Below are 17,950 nucleotides of genomic sequence, written 5' to 3' on the forward strand. Positions count from 1 at the left end.
TCCCCGTGGCATCGATTTGATGATGAACTCGGCCATGATGATTTTTGTTTTGCCAGCTCATTATTTGTATTTCAATTTGGTGCGTTTCCATTTCCATATCCCACGCCCACTCCCAGTCCCCCACCAGTCGAACCACGAACCTCGAACCTCTCACCTCTCACCTGATATGCCTTTTACTTTGCGTGGATTTTGTGGTTGGGCTGCCACTTTGAATAACAATTCTGTGGAAAAGTTTTTCTGCGCTGTGGCGTTTCATATATATGTAGATATATGAAGACGCAATAAAAAAGTTACTTTATTCCACGTCTACGTGTGCTCTGCTCTGCTCTCTCTCTCACACTCTGTGTGTGTGTGTGTGTGTGTTTGTCTGCATCTCTCTTTCTTTTGGAGTGGGTGAGTGTGGGTTAAGTGCGGCTTGTTGCGGTTGGGAAAATGTAGATTTAGCAGCACTCCACTCCTGCCATTGGCATCGCATCGCATCGCATCGACTCTGGCTGTCTCTGCATTGCATGTTGGCCTGACATTGGCAGCAGGTCTACTCGTAAAAGCCACTCACAGGCACAAACACAGACACATCGACTGGCGAATGCAAATAGAAAGCCCCATAGACACACAATCGTTTATCAGCATCGAGGCCGGGCTGCTTGCCCTAAAAGACTGCCAGCGAACAAAGTGACCAAAAGAAGAGAGCAGCTTAAAGCCCGGACTAAGCCTGAATGTATCTTTAAGATGCGTCCAAGGAAGCAAAGGGAAAGAAAAGACAAGAGAATGGTACGCCCAGGTGTAATTTTTGCATTTAGCCAACAATTTGCTGCTGTCTTCCAAGTGGCATGCTGTCTCTGCCAGGACCTGGTGTCCAGCGCTAGCTACCAGGCCAGGCCTTGGCATATCCTGGCTGGTTAGCATCTTCCATTTTTATTGCAAGGGAAGCGGAATCTTTAGTAATTGCTCTCTGGGCGCACATAAAAAAATGTGTAGCCAGGTAAGCAGAAGAAGTTGCTCCAGCCGACAGCCGACAGTTCCGCAGCACGCAAAACTATTACAAGCCTGTCTAATGCCTCACACATACACACAGGGAAACACTGCCTTGCATAGGCAAATAACACGGCTACATATGCCTTAGTGGGTGTATCTATGCGAGAGTTCTAGTGTGTGTGTGTGTGTGTGTTGAAGAGGCCCTCGAGAGTTTGTTGCGCACTTGGTAGGCATTGAGGCAGAGTCAGAGCTGGAGCTAGAGCCGGGAAATCTGTTCCATCTCCTTCACTGCCTCCAGTGGCACAGCACGGACATGGACTCACTCCTTCACACACTGCCGGACGGATACTGCAGGTGTTAACAAGCGTCCAGTGCACGGCAACACAGAGTAGCAAGAGGAGAGAGTAATCTGGCTACAGTTGGGGGAAAAGTTTTGCGCCTAATTGCCAAATGTCTTTGAGCGGCTTTCCGCTCGGGGTTGGGTGTGGTGTGGCAGAAACGAAAACAGCTCTGGGCTCTGGGGGCGGGCAGTTCATAATTCAGGCGCCAACTGTTGGCAACAATTGCAAATTGACAAGCTTATTAATCGCCTAATCGGCCTGCAAAGTTAATGTAAGTCTTTCGCATTAGGCTGCGCTTTGTTTTCAGTCCCGAACGGAGCAGATGGAACCATGGAGCCAGAGCTGAGAGTTGGGCTACAAAAACTTTCTGGGTGTGGTGGTAAAAGTTTGTGATAATTGCGCTCGAATGGTCTCGGTTTGAAAGGGTTGCTGGCTGCCGGGCCGGGCCCATGATTGAGTCCCAAGCAACTCGAAACTTTTTGCCCTCGCTGGCTCGCTGGCAACTGTGCGTATGATTAATATGTACGCAACGAAATATAGAGAAGTCGCCGCCGCTCTTTGTTTCGACGTGCTCGGTTGTGTTTAGCTTTGGGCTTAGCTTTAATGAGCACTGAGCTCGGCAGAGAACGCTTAATGACTCGAGCATATCACTCTGTCTGTGGGTCTGGCTTATCTGCCCCCGAGGGCCAGGCACTAAGCCCAGCCTCAACCCCTGTCGAGCTGCTTCAGTCTCCTCAAATCTTGGCACTCCGCTTTACATTTCACAATCACATAAATAGGAATAAAACCAACGCTAAATGGCACATTGAATGGGATTGTTCGGTGTCTCTCTGGGCATCCCCATTCCCCAATATCAGGCAGCAGCTTGCATACTGCAGCCACCCCAGCAAGGCAGAGCATTTTCCATTTTCCTCTTTCTCCTTTTGTCTTTTTTCTGTGTCCGCGCTGGACCAACTTCTGTGAGTCTCAGAGTCGTTACTGGTTTAGTTTTCACTTAAACTCTCCTTCTTATGGCCCCTGTAAACCATAAAACCATAAGAACAAAAAGCCTCTCTTAAGGAACTGAAGTGGGAAATACTCTTACAGGGCTGTACCTTCAGTCGATGTATTACAAATATTTCTAAGCATTTTTTGCCATCAAAATGGAGTCTCGGTGCATTGCAAACTACCGGCATAAGTGCAAAAACTTTCTGTCAGTGTATAACCCCACACGAAACACGAAAAGAATAACAAAACTCAGGTCCAGTTTTTGTTTGGGCAGCATTAAGAATTTATAAGACTGCCGCCGCCCAAGTTGACATTCGTTGGGATGGATTTTTTGGCCAGCTTATGGCGCCTGTACAGGCTGGCCCCGATCGATTCAATTGGAGCACTTGTTGCCAGCTATGCCGAGTACTTTGAGTTATGTAAATCCTTTCGCTGGCACTGTCCCCCAGCCAGCCTGCGACGGCTTACGATTTTCTAATCAAAACTCAATCAAAACTTGGCCCGCCATTCCAAACACGTTTTTCATATTATTGGTCCTTTGTTCTCTGCCATCGATGGCCATTCTCAATTCGAAGTTCCAGCTCCCCAAGCGTATTTATTGAATTTTGTTTTGTTTTTTTACATTTTTCCCTAAGCCCCGCTGCTCTGAAAACAATCAAATACGAGGAGCGAGCGTATGCAAGTTACCCGTTTTGTTGGCAACTTTGAAGTTTGCTGCTGTCCACCGCTCAGCTCGACACACCTAAAATAATTTCTAAACTTTTGCATTCCATTCGGCAGTGGTGTCCAGTCTAGTCCAGTCCAATACTGCAGGGCCTCAGCTGCCGGTTGGCCATTTTTTGTCGTCGAGGTTGGTCCCTGGTCCCTGGTCCCTGGCACCGACTTCTGGTGCCACATGCCGGGGGCTGACGAGGTGTCGCTTAGTTTTTAATATTGTTTGCGGAACAACATCCGCTTCCAGCACCCAACCATTCATGCTGTAAACGTATTTCGCATTTCATTTCGTTGCTGCCAGGAGAGGTTATTGATTTTCTACAGAATTTACAAGTATTTAAATATTTGCGGAGTGCTTTAAGTAACCAAAATGTGTCGCTAGTTAATGCTTTTTGAATACTGTAACACATTTGAGCAAAAATCTGAAGTTATGTAAATTAGTTCTGATGTAACTGAACAGACCTTCGAAAGTAATCGACCAATACCTGTAGCTGCTGTTCGTTTCATACCTTTACTTCGCAAAGGAAAACCCGTTTATTTAATGGACTTCCCAGTGGAGCATTTTTCGCTAATCAACTCGATTATCTGGACTGAATGGCTCTGCGTTTTCGATTAGGGGAAATTCGAGCGTGAATATGCCATAATATGCTAATAGTCGGGCCAGAAGTGTTCTAAAAGCATATGCACATTCCCGTATGCCCTTCATACCGAGCAGGAGCCACAGCCATTGCCGGATGTGTGAACAAATATTTGCTCGGCCACAAAATTATTGTGCAAATATGGAAACTATGGATAAACGGACAGAGGCCTGGGCAAAGAGGGGTCCAGTGCAAATCGAAATTATTCCAGGGTGTACTTCTATTGTAAAATTGTTGAATGAAAAGTTTGAATTGTAAAAAGTGGGAATAATTCCCTCATCCCCTTTGGATAAGCGCTCTACCGTTGAGCCTTTGAGAACCTTTTTGCATAAGCTGTGGAAAACAATATATACAAATGGAAAAATACATAAAAGCGCCACGGAAACAGATGATGAAGGGGCAAGGGCGGGAGTTGGGAAATACCAACAATTACGATTTGCATATAGACCAGAGCAGACCCCCCCTAACCCACCTGCCACCTGACAGCCAGCAAAGTGTTCATATTTATATTTACCTTACATATTTGGATTGTTTATTTGTATTGTGTTTTTAAGCCCCAAAACAGCAACAGGGAATTTAGAGTTTAAAATTTCATTTGTTTTCAACCAAACAGCTACTCGTAAGAGGATCATCAGCATTCGAATTATCCATTATTGGTGGGCTAAATGAGTTCGAAATTGAGCTGAAATTGTGCGACAGTTCTCAAAACCTGAAACATATTCAAATAAACTGATTTGTATGCGTGGGACTTTCATTAAAAGCCTGCCAACTTCCATTTCCTGCAGCCACAAACCTCAGCCGTTAGTGAGAAATTTGCCTCATTACGCGGGGACACCTTGCTTAAGTGTGATTAATGTGGGACATGCTGTTAGGATTGATACCTGCCACACGTCAGGCGAACTGATTTCAACCTCTTGGCGTAGGGGCAGGAGGCTGTATTCCTTAATAGTTTTGTGCAGCACCGCAGACCGAAGCAATCAAAAGTCTCAAGTCCTTTTTGGGGACCGAAAAAGGGTTTCAATTTGATTTAATGATGATGCCAGGACAAATTCAACGCCACGCAATCGCGACTTGAGGCGACGCCTCACCTCGACTCCTCTCCACTCCTCGCAGGGACACAAAAGTCAATTCCATCAAGTTCCGGATGCTGCATTGAATATCAACTAGTTTGGCCCAGAATCAGAATCTGAATCCCCTTTGGGTACCAACCGGAGCCTGAGAGCCGGAGTGCCAGAGCCTGGGTGCCGTAGCCAGAGCCGCAGCCCACTTAAACTTCTGAGGTGAATGACTGGAACTGGAACTGGAGCTGGTCGTGGGGCGGATGAGTGCGAAGACGGATGTTGCGTTATAGAGGGAACGCCAGTGGCGAGGTTTTCATGTCAGCGTAAATTTCCGTTTCACTGCCACAAGGACAGGCGCGTGTACATGTGTATGTGTGTGTGTGTATCTATGAGTGCGGTGTGTGTCCTGCAGGTGCTAGCCTGTCTATGACTTCATGCATAATAATGAGGCTCTTGTCCTGCTCAATACCCACTCAACCGGCAGCCCAAAAACCCGAAGCTACACTCCGCACTCCGTACTCTGACGATGTCCTGCCCTAAGGCGAGACGATGTTTGATTTTTGCACGAGACAGCCATGGCCCGACTTCAATGGGGCTCTTGGTGTGTATTTTAGTTCTGGATTTATTGTGCGATATTGCTTGTTGAACAGAAGGACACTGCGACACTGGGACACTGGGACACAAAGACAAGACTCAAATATTGGCCCAGGCAATTTTCGGAGATGTTCGTGCTGTTTGTTTTGCATTTTGTGGTTCAATTTTTTATATTTTTTTGACATTTTCTTATGCCACTCTCCACCCGCTCGCAACCCATTGGAGAGTATTTGCTTTAGTTGCAATATTTTGTTTGGACTGTGTGGAAGTTCTGCAAGGTCTGCCATAACCACTATTTATCAAAACAAATCTCACATATTTCACTCTGCTGCTACTATCAATTTCAATTAAAATTTCCCCCTGTGTGCGTGTGTGTTTGCGTGCGGCAATCAGATTTATCCGAATGGAATTCCATTATGCATTGTCAATTTCCCCAAATAAAATTGTGTATGCCTGGCGGCTAGGCAGGCCTAAGCCACAACTCTTCATATATGAGAACTTGGCTTATTCAATTGAATGCCAGCAAAGTCTTTGCTTATGAATGCCCAATTAATACTTGACTTCAATAAATACTCGACGACTTTCGACAGGCACTAGCATGGGCTCTGGGCCACGGAAAATTGCCGGACAATTGCAATTAATGAGGACTTTAATCAAATTTTCCACGCAAAAGCACGTTCATTAATTTCGTACGCAATTATTACTGGTCAAAGCCATCCGCCATCGTGCCCATTCCAACCGAATTACTTCCACAAACAAAATACGCACAATCAAGCGAATATAGCGCAAATTACTTTTCATTACAAGTGTGGAGGCAGCAGCTCGGCCGGGCTGACCGGCATGGCAAGTGCCAAGAGTACCCATTCCCCGTGTACCCACAATCCCAATTCCAAGTGCCAAATGCCACCGCAGCATCCGGATTTGGCTGGCCGGGCATTTAAGGACAACTTCATCATCATTAGTACTACAATGGCAGGGCGGGAAAACAACTAAGAAGATTTTGGAGAGATGAGATCTAGCGACGATTGGGTACCTTAGAAAGGGAAAACAGATGACAAGAGACTGGAGGAGCTTCCCATCTCATGATCCAATATATTTCACACTTGAAGATGGGGTAAAGAAGCTCGCTAGAGAGATGTTCCTTGCACTAGTATACCCCTGGTCTTTCAAGAGCAAAGGGTATGCCTACAAGAGTACAACATGACGGGCGTATAATGCTGATTATGGCATATAAACACAGACACACACACTACTAATGCATACATATACAATATGCTGGCATTAGTGAGCTACGCTGGAGTCTTCCTGCTGCGCCGTAAAATCATATTGAGTGTGGATTAAATGGTGGCACGTCGACCGCTCCTCTACTCTCCTCTCCTGCATGAGAGTCCATTAGAACGAGAAAGAAAGGGATTCCCTAACCAACCCCCAATGCTGTGGCTCGACTTGGTTTAGTAATTATCACAGTTGCAAATGCTTCCTCCCAATAGTCCTTCCCCTCCACCCAGCTACACCAACTGTGTCAGGAGGAGTGTGTGCCTTGGTTGTCTGGAGAGCACTTGGCAAAAACGTTCACGTTTAAGTTAGCCTTGACTCCAATACAAACGCCCCTCCCCGTCCTCACTCCATTCTATGCGCTCTCATGTATGTGCTTAACCCAATTTTTGTTAATTTCCTCCCACTAACACACTAACGCAGTGTGAAGATTGTAAGCGGCACTAGGTTATCGCCACTCAGCCAGTTGGGCAAACACACACAGTCAGCCAGTCAGCCAGTCAGCAATGAATTCGACATACTTCAGACTCGTAATTAGAATCTTTTGCAGCGTTACTTGCTACTCGTACTCGTATTTGCCCTGACAAGTGCTTGAACCGATTTCTTTGGAATACTCGTCTACTATCTTCGTGCGTCTCAAGCGGGCGTTTGTGTCTGATTTTGACATTCATTCATTTCTTGGGCAAACAGACAAGAAGGCAACTTCAGGCCGTCAAAGGGTTGAGCTCCTCCAGCATGCGCTTCGAGAGATAAGGCTCACACATGTGCATCCCGGGCTGCTCGGGCGGAGGCTCTGTCACAAGTGAAACTTTTGTACAAACTGCAGCCAACTCGGCCTCGAGTACGGGCCCATGTTGAAGGGTGCAAAGTTCCAACGAGAGAGCACACAATTTGCACTGACGACAAATAACTTTGATAACATTTGTATGAGCTTGCAATAGGGCTTGTCAATTATGTTCTTTTCGCTGTCCCGGCTGTCGCAGGCTCTCCGGCAGACTGACAGACTATTTTTTTCGTTGTCACAAACTTTTGCCTGGCAAAATCACGAGTCACCTTAGGGAGTGTCGGCAAAAAGTTGCACAACTGACGGCTCCTGGAAGTGCACTTGAATATTTAACGGATTAAGGGAGGGAATACGCCCCAGCTTGAATGCCACTGTGGTCTGGGGATTAGGTTAATGGAGCCCCATTGGCTGATGTGTGCCGTGCTGGGCAGCAATAACTCAAAATCTTAGACTCGTAAGCCAATTTTCGTTGATTTGGTTTATCTCCAGTGCCGCAGCATCATCAATACAAATGCCTCTGCGTCACTGATTCCCATTTGACTACACGACCAACATTGATTTCATTTGTTGGGGCGACTCCAGAGACTCCAGAGATTCCCCCAGTGTAGGGCTCTTGCTTGGGCTTTGGCTTTGGCTTTGGTTTCGCTTGCTTCGGTTGGCAGACAATTTGATTTATTGGCACAAATTGCGTTACATTCCGTTATCGCTTTGAGTCTAACTATTTGCGTGGATCTGTGGAACTCGTATTTTGTGTGTGTTTTTTGCGAGAGTGTTTGTCCTGGGAGTGATGTGGTGTTCAGTGCCTCCCTCCTCACTTTCGCTTTCACTTTGTTGGTGCACTTTTCAATTACCTGGTCGCCCCTTCACTTGCAATCAATCCCATCTAATGGTTTTGGCCAACTCCATTTCCACTCGCGACCCGAATCGCCCCTGGCGGGCCCTTGCGTGGCTTCAAATTCGAGATGAAAAACTGATAAATGGCAATAAATAAAGTCCAAAAGGTTGGAATAATTGCTGGGATATGTAAAACAGATTTCGGTGTAGTATATCAGGGGAATCAACCTCTGACCCTTCGCCAATCTGATGGCAGAAATTGCGACAGGTGTCAGATTGGCGCTAAATGCGCTTGAGTTGGGTTTCTGCCTTCACCCCCCCCAAAAAACGATTCCCAACAGCACTTTTTATTCTATTTTTTCCGTGGAGCGAAATCGTGCGCATTTTTGACCAGATTTAATTGAAATTCCAAATCGGATTCCAAATCGGACTCGCAGTTCAGCTTCGAGTGCCGCTAATTAAGTTGTCTATGCATTAAATCGACTGTTTCGCCATGCAATCGCAATGAATTTAATTAAATCTGCAATTTAAATCGAATAAAGGCGTCCTCGGGCAGAGAGTGCTGCAAAAATATTTGCTCCTGGCCCCAGCAGCAGCAGCAGCAGCACGTGCAACATGCCACAGAGCGGCGGGAGAACATTGCCAGAGAAAGAGAAATTTGGGAAAAAAAGAGAGCCAGGGAATACTTGGTGCGTTTTGGGCACAAAGTGAATTTGTAAGCAATTTGGCGCACTTAAACTGGCAAGAGAGTGAACCTGGCTTTTTGTGGTTGCCACCTGCCACCTGCCACCTACCACCTGCCACGGCACAGCATAGACTTCGGGGCAGGCAGGCAGGCATTTACCATTCCATTTTCGGTGCCAGAAAATGGCTAAACTTTTTCAGTGCCACACACTTTTGCATAATGGTCTGTTCCGGCAGGGAACCCCCCGTCGACTGTGGCTGCAACTTGTTAACGGCAGACTCCATTGAGCTAGAAATAAGTCGCTCTGCTCGCTCTCTCCTTCTGTCTCCATTAATTAAATGCGGCTTGTGGCCTGCAGCTGCAGCAGCGTCTGAGGCTTTCAGCGCTGCCATAATGAAGACCAATAAACAGAAAATTCTGTTGCTCCATCGACAACTCCAGGCGGCAGCTCATGAAAGCCCGCCCACCTGACGAGCCGTGTTCCAATTAAGTTTCATCACGTTTCGCCCTGTACGCCAAGGAAAACTTTTCTCCGCCGCCAAACGAAGCGAAAGTCAAACTGGGCTCTGGCCAAATCAAACGTCACACCCGATAGGTGGGTTCGGTTTGATTTCTTTCCTTCAAGAAGGAAAGGTTAAACGACAGCAGGAAGTTCATTAGATCGGGTCTCGTACGGGCACTCTTACAGCCATTGATAACGATGTGTGGCGGAAATTGTTATTGGATTTGGCCACAAAGTCGCACAAAGATTGATCTCGGTTCGGCGCTGATTGCTGCCCAAAAATGCATTCAATCTGAAACCGAAACTGATACAAACGGCTGCATAGTTGGCCAAAGTTGAGAGCAAATGCAATTAATTTCCACTTTGATTGCATTTTTGTTTGGATTGGATTTGGATTTGGATTTGGGTCTGGATTTGCCTCTCGTCAAACATTGCAGTTATTTAGAAAATTCAATTTGCGTTGCAGCCACAAAAGGGATACAAAAGGGGGAGGGGCATGCGCACACATCCATATACAGCCCATAGCCCACAGCCCACAACAAATAATTTGCAATGTTCGTAATGTGGCGAGGCATTTGTTCAAGTGCAACTGGAAGGCGAAGCAAAAGCAATACCTAGCCACATGCTCTAACTGAGAGAGAGAGACAGAGCGAGCTGCCGCCTAAAAGCCTTTCCAGCTGATTAAAGTGACCTGCGCCAAATGAGGCTTGAGTGCCCTGAGTGACGAGCCGGAGCCGCCAGCAAGGTCAGCGCTGATTGAAAATCAATTGCCAGCAATGACGATGCATCCATCCACTAATCTTCGAGTCAGGCCAGCAATGATGGCCAGCTTTACGAGCGTGTCTAATGGTCATGCCACGCCACACCCATACATTTGCCCCACACCCACTCCACAGAGCGAGAGTGACATCTGAACATGTTGCATTTAATGTTGCCTCGTGTAATTCCACATGTTTTACACTGCGCTCGCACACACATGCAGACACCCAGTCAGCAATGAATTTGGACATTTGTTATGGGGGAAGAGCAAAAAACGATATGCAAATATTTGGTGGCGAGCGTCGTCGTTTCAGGGCAGCGGCTGGCTGGTCATGCCCAAAAACTCTCACAGATGTCAGTTTATGTAAATGGATTCGAAATTAGTTTCAGTCTTGTTGTTTCAACCGCCAACCTTCAAAAAAAAAAAGAGAGAAAGCCAAGTGTCCAGTGTGGCAGCACAAGCGGCCACAGAAATTCCCTGAAAGCTGTTGGCGATTTACCTCAGCGTTGAGCGCAGAATTAAAGCCTTCGCAGATTATAGTTTATGAAATTCTGGACAAGAAGGATAAAGGCTGCTGAATGGGAGCTTTTTGTATATGTTGGCTGGGTAATGTCGCTAGCGGTCCCTAGATTCGAATGCAATCAATACACGAAAGCAAAACGTGAAGCAAGAACGACGGAGAGCGAATTCAGGCGCGAGCGAATACGGACGAGAGCGAATTCAGACGCGAGCGAATTCAGACGAGAGCCCAGAGCAGATCGGCGAGAGAGATTCAGAAAGAGTTTCAATCCACTCTCCGGCGTAAAAACTTGTGTAAGAAAAAGCTTTGTATTTCATCACTTAGTAAACTTACTTAAACTCCCCCACATATGTATGGACATATTTCCCACTTGCTTGTTGGCCTGAGACTAATCATACCTTCCAGATTGTCCCTAAGTATCGTACAAGTCTTCTATGTTGTTTTTCTAGGTTGTAGCATAATTAATAATTTGAGCGATAAGTTGCTACAGCTCAAATGCATTTCGTGTGTCAGCGCTGCGTCAGGAAGCCCCGCCAAGTATGTCGAGCCTGCTGGCTGCTGGCTGCTGGCTGCTGCGCCTGAGCCTGGGCCTGGCAACATTAGTGGCAACACAACATTCTAATTAAGTCATGGGGTTTTGTGTTTCCTACAGCGCCGCGGGCGCTTTGTGTAGCAAATTTTTGTGCAAGCTTCCAAAAATGTGTACATAAAACAAGAGCAAAAATGCCAGAGAGAGGAAGAACTATAAAATGGGCCAAAGGGAAGCGCAGCGCCGCACGGCACAGCAAAACTGTTCATGACTGAGTTGGCGGAGGGCTGAGGGCTGAGGGGTAGGGGCTGTCAGGCGGCAGAGCCTCGAGGCAAAAGGCATAACTGTAGCAGGACTCTCTCTCTCTCTTAACCAGTCCTTCATCGTTGCGTCTCCTTTCGTTTCCCGTTTCAACGTTTGCTTTATTTGCAAGTCCAAGCGTGTTCATGGCTCGCGGTGCGTTTTCCCCAAACAAAAAGGAAGGCCACCAACCATCAGCCATCCCCTCGTCAACCCAACACCCACCAGCAGCCCCGCCCCGCCTGACTATCGCACCACAACTTTGTTTTTTGTTTCTCGTTTTGCTTTGCACCATTCTGCCGATCTGCTTTTGTTTGCAACTTTTTGTTTTGTTGCTGGCGCAGGAGCTAATTAAAGGAATGTTGAAAAAGTGTAATGTGTAGGCAAATTTCAGTCGAGCCACATAAATAATCCCGATTATTGTACCTGGGCAAGGCTCCCGCACAATTTCCATTTGATACAACAGCTCTGAAGGTTGCAGGTCTTTCGAATGACCAGGAATGGGTCATTGGCCAAGGGAAAATATGGAGAGAGTATTGAGAATGGCAGTAAAATGACCCTGAGTGAAGGCTAGACGTATGAAAATGGCGCAATTAGCTGCACAACTTGGCTGGCAAAAGATTAATGACAGCTTTCCCTTTTTGGCAGGTCCTTTGAGTTGTCGCTGCCTTATTGACTCGAGCTCGAGAGCTCAAACTGAAACTGAATTTCAGGGCCAGACGCGAAGCCAATCGACTGTCGGCAGTCGACTCTCGGCTCTCGTGTCAATAAAACGTTCTCTGTGTACATACAAATAATAAATGATGCCAAGAGTTGGCCAAATGAGCGAACACAAAAAGTGCAAGTAATTAGACACATAAATTTCATGACAACTTGCCTCTAATAAACACAGAAACTTTGGCCTTGTCGTGCGCCTTCAAACGTGAAAGATCTCAGCTCTTACCGAGTCCACACAATCTTAACTAGCTCTGCACTTCCTGTGACCATGTTGACTACAGATTCCCACTATGTTGAACGAACTGAGGCGCATTTAACAAGGTCTGCCATGTCGGATCTGAAACAGGGCTACACTCTTCGTTTGGTAGTCATTGTCGGCACATGCTGCCCCGCTCTTGTTGGCTAATTTCTGGACGCAGCGACGATGAAAACTTTAAATTGTTTGGCAATAAATGCGATAGGGGTCGCGCGGATGGAATGCCATGCAATAAATTGAATTTTGTAGCCTATTTAACGCGAGCCGATTGCCATTTAATTTAATGCCAAATGCGGATTGATCAACGCACTTATTTCCGCACTGTTGTCCGCCATTGTTAATAATATTTATGGAATATTCGCTGTTGGATATAAATAATTGACGCTGACAGCTTGATAAATGTGCTCTCAGCCGGGCTAATGAAACTAAAACACGGCCATCGAGCTGTCTGCCTTCCTGAATGCCGCCTCACTGCCTCACTGCCTGCCTGTACAATGTTTGTTGCTCTCCACGAGATGATGCCAGCGAGTTTTTAAATTAAGATAATGCAGCAGACGATTCCACGGTGCGTATGAGTAGCACAATTTCCTGCCTCGCTGCTAGAAGCTGGTGCCTCTGCTGCCATTTGCCATTCCTCCGCCTAAAATCTTTTAGCAACAATTTTTGCTAGCTAATGCGAATGATAAGCGCACATAATATATTTGCTGCCATTAGCGAGTTGCATTTGGGAACGTTCCTGAATTACGGGGGCATTATCCGTCCTGCTGCAGGAAGCGCACACATTTTTTGGGACCGCCCCCTGCACTTTTGGCCATGGCCCATTTCGGTGGAGAGTGCTGAGTGCTCGATTTATGGGTCCTGGATATGCAGCGGCGTACTTTGCTCTATTTTCCCGCTCTCAAACAGTCGCAGCAGCCCATTCAGCACTTCCAATTCTCGTGCGCCCCACAAATCCGATTTCATTATGGACAACGTGCGCCGAATTAAAAGTAGATTTAGCATGGCTTGCAACAAAAGAAGGAATGCAGTTCCATGCCATTCCATTCAGAGCTGCCACACCCATTAGCAACGCTGGCTGGAGTGCGTGCTTGGTGCTGCTGCCACCAGCTAGATGCATGCAACAGTCCCTCCCCATCACTCCACTCTATTCGTGATGCATGTGCATATAATTTAATGTATGCGCATTCGAGATTTGCGTCTTATCTGCGACTGCCGGGGCAACCGAGCCGGAGAGCAACGGAAACTATAAGCTGAGTCAGGACTTGTCGCAGATGCTTGGCGACGTCACTTGTGATGGCCGTGATTTGATCACCCCGGGAAAGTTTTTACTTGCTGCATTTTATATTCAATATACGAGTAGTTTTTTATTGCAAAATTAAAACAGGAAAACAATTAAATGTCAGCCATCAAAGCGGATCGTAAAGCTGAGGCAAAGAGCCAGGCGACTCTCATTGAAGAGTGCACTGTCCGTGGTCTATACATCTCTTTCTCGGAAACTCTCGAAGCTCTTGTCATCTCTGGCAGACCGTGCATACTGCTACCCGGTCGCAATCTGCCGCACACCTTCGCAGGCAGTTAATATAATCAGAGCCTGACAAGCAATCTTCTCCCATGCATTGACGATGAGTGTCCCGCTGTTTTGTCGCTGCTGCTGCCACTGCCTGTCGCTTGCTGCTGTTTCTGCTACTGCTGTCGCTTGTTGTTTCCGGCATTTGTCACTCCACTGTGCAAGCACATGTGTGTGTGTGTGAGTTTATATTGTATGTCTATATGTCGGGGTCGGTCTTAGCTTGTTTGTCAGGCGACGGCCCTTTCGAATTTATTATGTTGATGCTCTCGCGCGAAGGCTGAACTGATGTGTGCTGCGTGTAATTTGAAATTATGCGACGCAGTGCCAAGACGTATGCTTAACATAATCAAATAACTCAAACGCCCATACAACATGTCGGTTCATAAAACAAAAAGGGAGACTGTCATTCCTTTTCTGCGTGCTTCTACTTGTGCCTCGCTTTTTCATTATCATAATTTCTAGCTGATTTCATTGCTCCATCGGCAGAAAGAGCATCGACGGAAGCAACAACCTGTACGATTGATACGCTCAAGTTCGCTTTTCAATTATGTGCCCAACAGACGTGACTATCGCGCATAATGTGCCCGATATGTTGGCTGTTGTGTTGGCTCCTTGCCGGGGATGCCGAAGATGCCTGCCTTCTCGTATTCGTGTTCATTGCGCCCGCACACCTTTCGCGGATGGATAGCTTCATTACGCTTTTATTGAGACGGGCCGGGGGCCGGGGGCCGGGACTTTAGCTGGCGTGAGAAGTATTTAAAGGCGAGCATGACCAACATTTACCGTGGAAACAAAGGCCCAGCCCGTATGTGGGTTAAAACGAAAATGTACACAAAAGGTAGCATCGCAGCGCATCGCATCGCACACATGGTCGCAGCAGTCCTCAACAAACATATGAAACGGGCATCAGATGGAGGAGGAGGAGAAGGGCCCTGTCCCTCGCCACCCTCCCCTTCTCAACCGAAGAAACGAAATGAAAAACGTGAAAAGTGCTGCCACAAAAGTAAGTTTTGGTTTTTGGTTTAGGGCACTGGGATAGAGGGACAAACAAAGCACAACAGAGCGCAACACTGTGACGGCGGGCGGGCGGAACGGGTGGGAAACAAAACACAGAGAGAATATTTCCCCGCTGCGAGAAAGAGAGAGGCGAAAATGTCCCTCTTGCCGTGCACTTGTGGAACCTGTCGGCGTAGTGGCAACAAACTAACAGCAACATAACCAATGTGCAATTCGATATACAAATTGAATTGTCTAATTGAAAGTTAAGTGGAGTCGAATAATGGGATTAGGGAAACGGAAGGTGGGTAATAATATTCGCGAAATAAGATAATTGTTAGACAAAATTTAAATAATTTGCATGTCTTCTTAGTTATCAGTAATAAAATCGTATAATAAAACTTTGACCGAAAAGTATTTAGCACGAAAAGGTAGAAAAGAAACTCTAAGAAAACGTGTGCTCGAAAAATAATCTTAATTGGTATTCAATTGCGTTGAAAACCTATAATCCAGAGATGATTATTATGATTACCTTGGAATCTGCAAATTATTAAAGCAAATATTGGTGCACCTTTTGTTGATTAAAGGTCTACTACGAGAGTTTACCCCACAAAAGCGATCGGGGGACAGCCACTATTACGAGTGCAACACTCACAAATGGCAAACGTAAACAAAGCAACCCATGCCAGAGCAATGCATAAATGAGAATCGCATACACCCAACTGTCTCAACAACAAGAACAAAAGAGAGACACTCACTCGTGCAGTAGCAAGAAAGAGAGAATTTCCCAGCGGAACGATGGAAGCGCTGCGCACGACGACCACACGCAAAGAACGACCGAAGACAGCCCCTGTCTGCCTCCCATGTGGATGCCATTTTTGGTAGCAAGTCCGTCAGTGGCAGCGCCAGCGGATGCCGTTCAGTTAGGATGTGCAGTTCGAGCGGTGCGAACGTGTCCCGGGCGCGTCAATTGGCCAAGTAGCCGAAAAAGCCAAGAGCCAACCAAAGCAGCCGCCACGGCAACAGTTCTCCATAGCCTGCGCCAGCATCGAGCGGGAAAAACACGCCCGACACAGAGAGTGAAATTCGCGGGTCGCGCGTTGTGTGTAAATAAACAGAGAAAACGAGTGAATGAAATACAGACCGCAAACGGATCATCCATCATCGCCTCATCTATCAGCGATCCGCGCGATTTATTGGCAGTGAGTGCGCCAAAAACATTCGGTCAGAACTTATTGTATTAACAATATTGCCTCAGAGTGTCTGACGGATGACTCGGCAGCCAGCGCAATGTGAGGAGAGCGAAGGGCAGTGGAGCCAGAGCCAGAGCCAGAGCCAGTCAATTGGATCGATGGGATCGTGTCCCGCCAGTGGCAGCAGAAGTTCAGCGAGGATGCCCCACACTTGTACATAGCCAGATCTTTTTCTATTCGTCTCTGTCATGTGTCCGTGTCTGTATCTGTGTCCGTTTCCGTGTCCGTAGTCCTAATCGTATTCGTACCCGTATCTGTGTAAACTGTATATACTGTACATGTGCTGTAGACTATAATTGATTTATGAAACAAAAACAAAAGCCAAGAAAACCATAACTTAAACAAAAAACAAAAAGCAAAGAAGCGCGCGCGCGTTCTACACGCCACACACGAGTTTCGGTGCAAAACGGGTATTAAAAAATCGAAGTAATCGCTAGAAAATATTGCGAATGCTAGGAATTAAATAAATTATTAGGGTTAATTGGGTGTTGGAGCGGAACGCGAGAGAGCAGCCGATCACCGACCACCATCACACGCGAGAATTCTTCAATTGGAATTTCGCGCGTAAGCAAATTTAATTATAAATACGAGCAGCCGGATGGACGGCAGCATGGGACCAATCAGACTATAGAGATTAGCCATAGCTAAACACACACACACACACACACACACCTAGAGTTAGGATTATAGCAGATCGCACAGACCAGCAGACCAGACCAAAGGCAGCCATGGACTACAGCAGGCTGAATGCCAACATCAACACGGGCAACATTAGCACCGACGACTTTCTGGCCGTGTTCACGACCAGTTCCACAGCAGCCACAGGCGGGCCACCCAATGGCACGCGGTACCCGGACACCCTCAATCCCCCGCTCCTAACCGTAGATGGCCAACTGACGGTGCCGGGCCTGCTCGACCAGTCCGCCACGGGATCGGGTGCGGGGTATATCAATGTGAACGACACGATATATCTGCTGAATGGCAGCTTCTACAACAGCACACTGCAGCTGGCGGGCAGCTACTACAACCAGAGCGGCGGAGCGGGCAACCTGAGTGGGGGCTACGGCCTCATGGGCAACGGCAGCAATGTCACGGAGGTGCACTGGGACGGACGCTATCCGAGCGGGTACACGCTCACGCACATAGTGATTGCCTCGATCATTGTGACCATTCTAATGATCATCATCGTGGTGGGCAACATGCTGGTGATCATTGCCATTGCGACGGAAAAGTCGCTGAAGAACATACAGAACTGGTTCATCGCCTCGCTGGCTGTGGCCGACTTCTTTCTGGGCCTCATCATAATGCCCTTCTCGCTGGCCAACGAGCTGATGGGCTACTGGATCTTCGGCAGCTGGTGGTGCGACATCCACTCCGCGATGGACGTGCTGCTCTGCACCGCCTCGATCATGAACCTCTGCCTCATCTCTCTCGATCGCTACTGGAGCATCACCAAGGCCGTCGACTATCTGAAGTCGCGGACGCCGGCCCGTGCCGCTGTCATGATTACGGCGGTGTGGATTATGTCGGCACTCATCTGCATCCCACCGCTGCTGGGGTGGAAGGTAAAGATGCCCGAGGGACCGCTGCCCAAGTGCGAGGTAAGTGCAGTCATATTCAATGCAAAATTGACGCCAATTGATGGCAATTGTTGCCCCA

General features: G+C 47.2%; 1 protein-coding gene across 2 annotated transcripts in view; it reads left to right on the top strand.

Moving 5' to 3' along the window:
- Positions 1-15,951: 15,951 nt before the first annotated feature.
- The window catches only part of LOC117585263 (alpha-2 adrenergic receptor), a 47,224-nt gene continuing 45,225 nt past the window's right edge, over positions 15,952-17,950 (top strand). For both annotated transcript variants that reach the window (XM_034274677.1, XM_034274678.1), the window contains exon 1: positions 15,952-17,892. In XM_034274677.1, coding sequence (XP_034130568.1) covers positions 17,020-17,892 — 873 coding nt within the window. In that variant the 5' untranslated portion in view covers positions 15,952-17,019. The remainder of the gene's footprint in view (positions 17,893-17,950) is intronic.

The sequence above is a fragment of the Drosophila guanche genome, unplaced genomic scaffold (genome assembly GCF_900245975.1).
Source record: "Drosophila guanche unplaced genomic scaffold, DGUA_6, whole genome shotgun sequence".
Lineage (NCBI taxonomy): Eukaryota > Metazoa > Arthropoda > Insecta > Diptera > Drosophilidae > Drosophila > Drosophila guanche.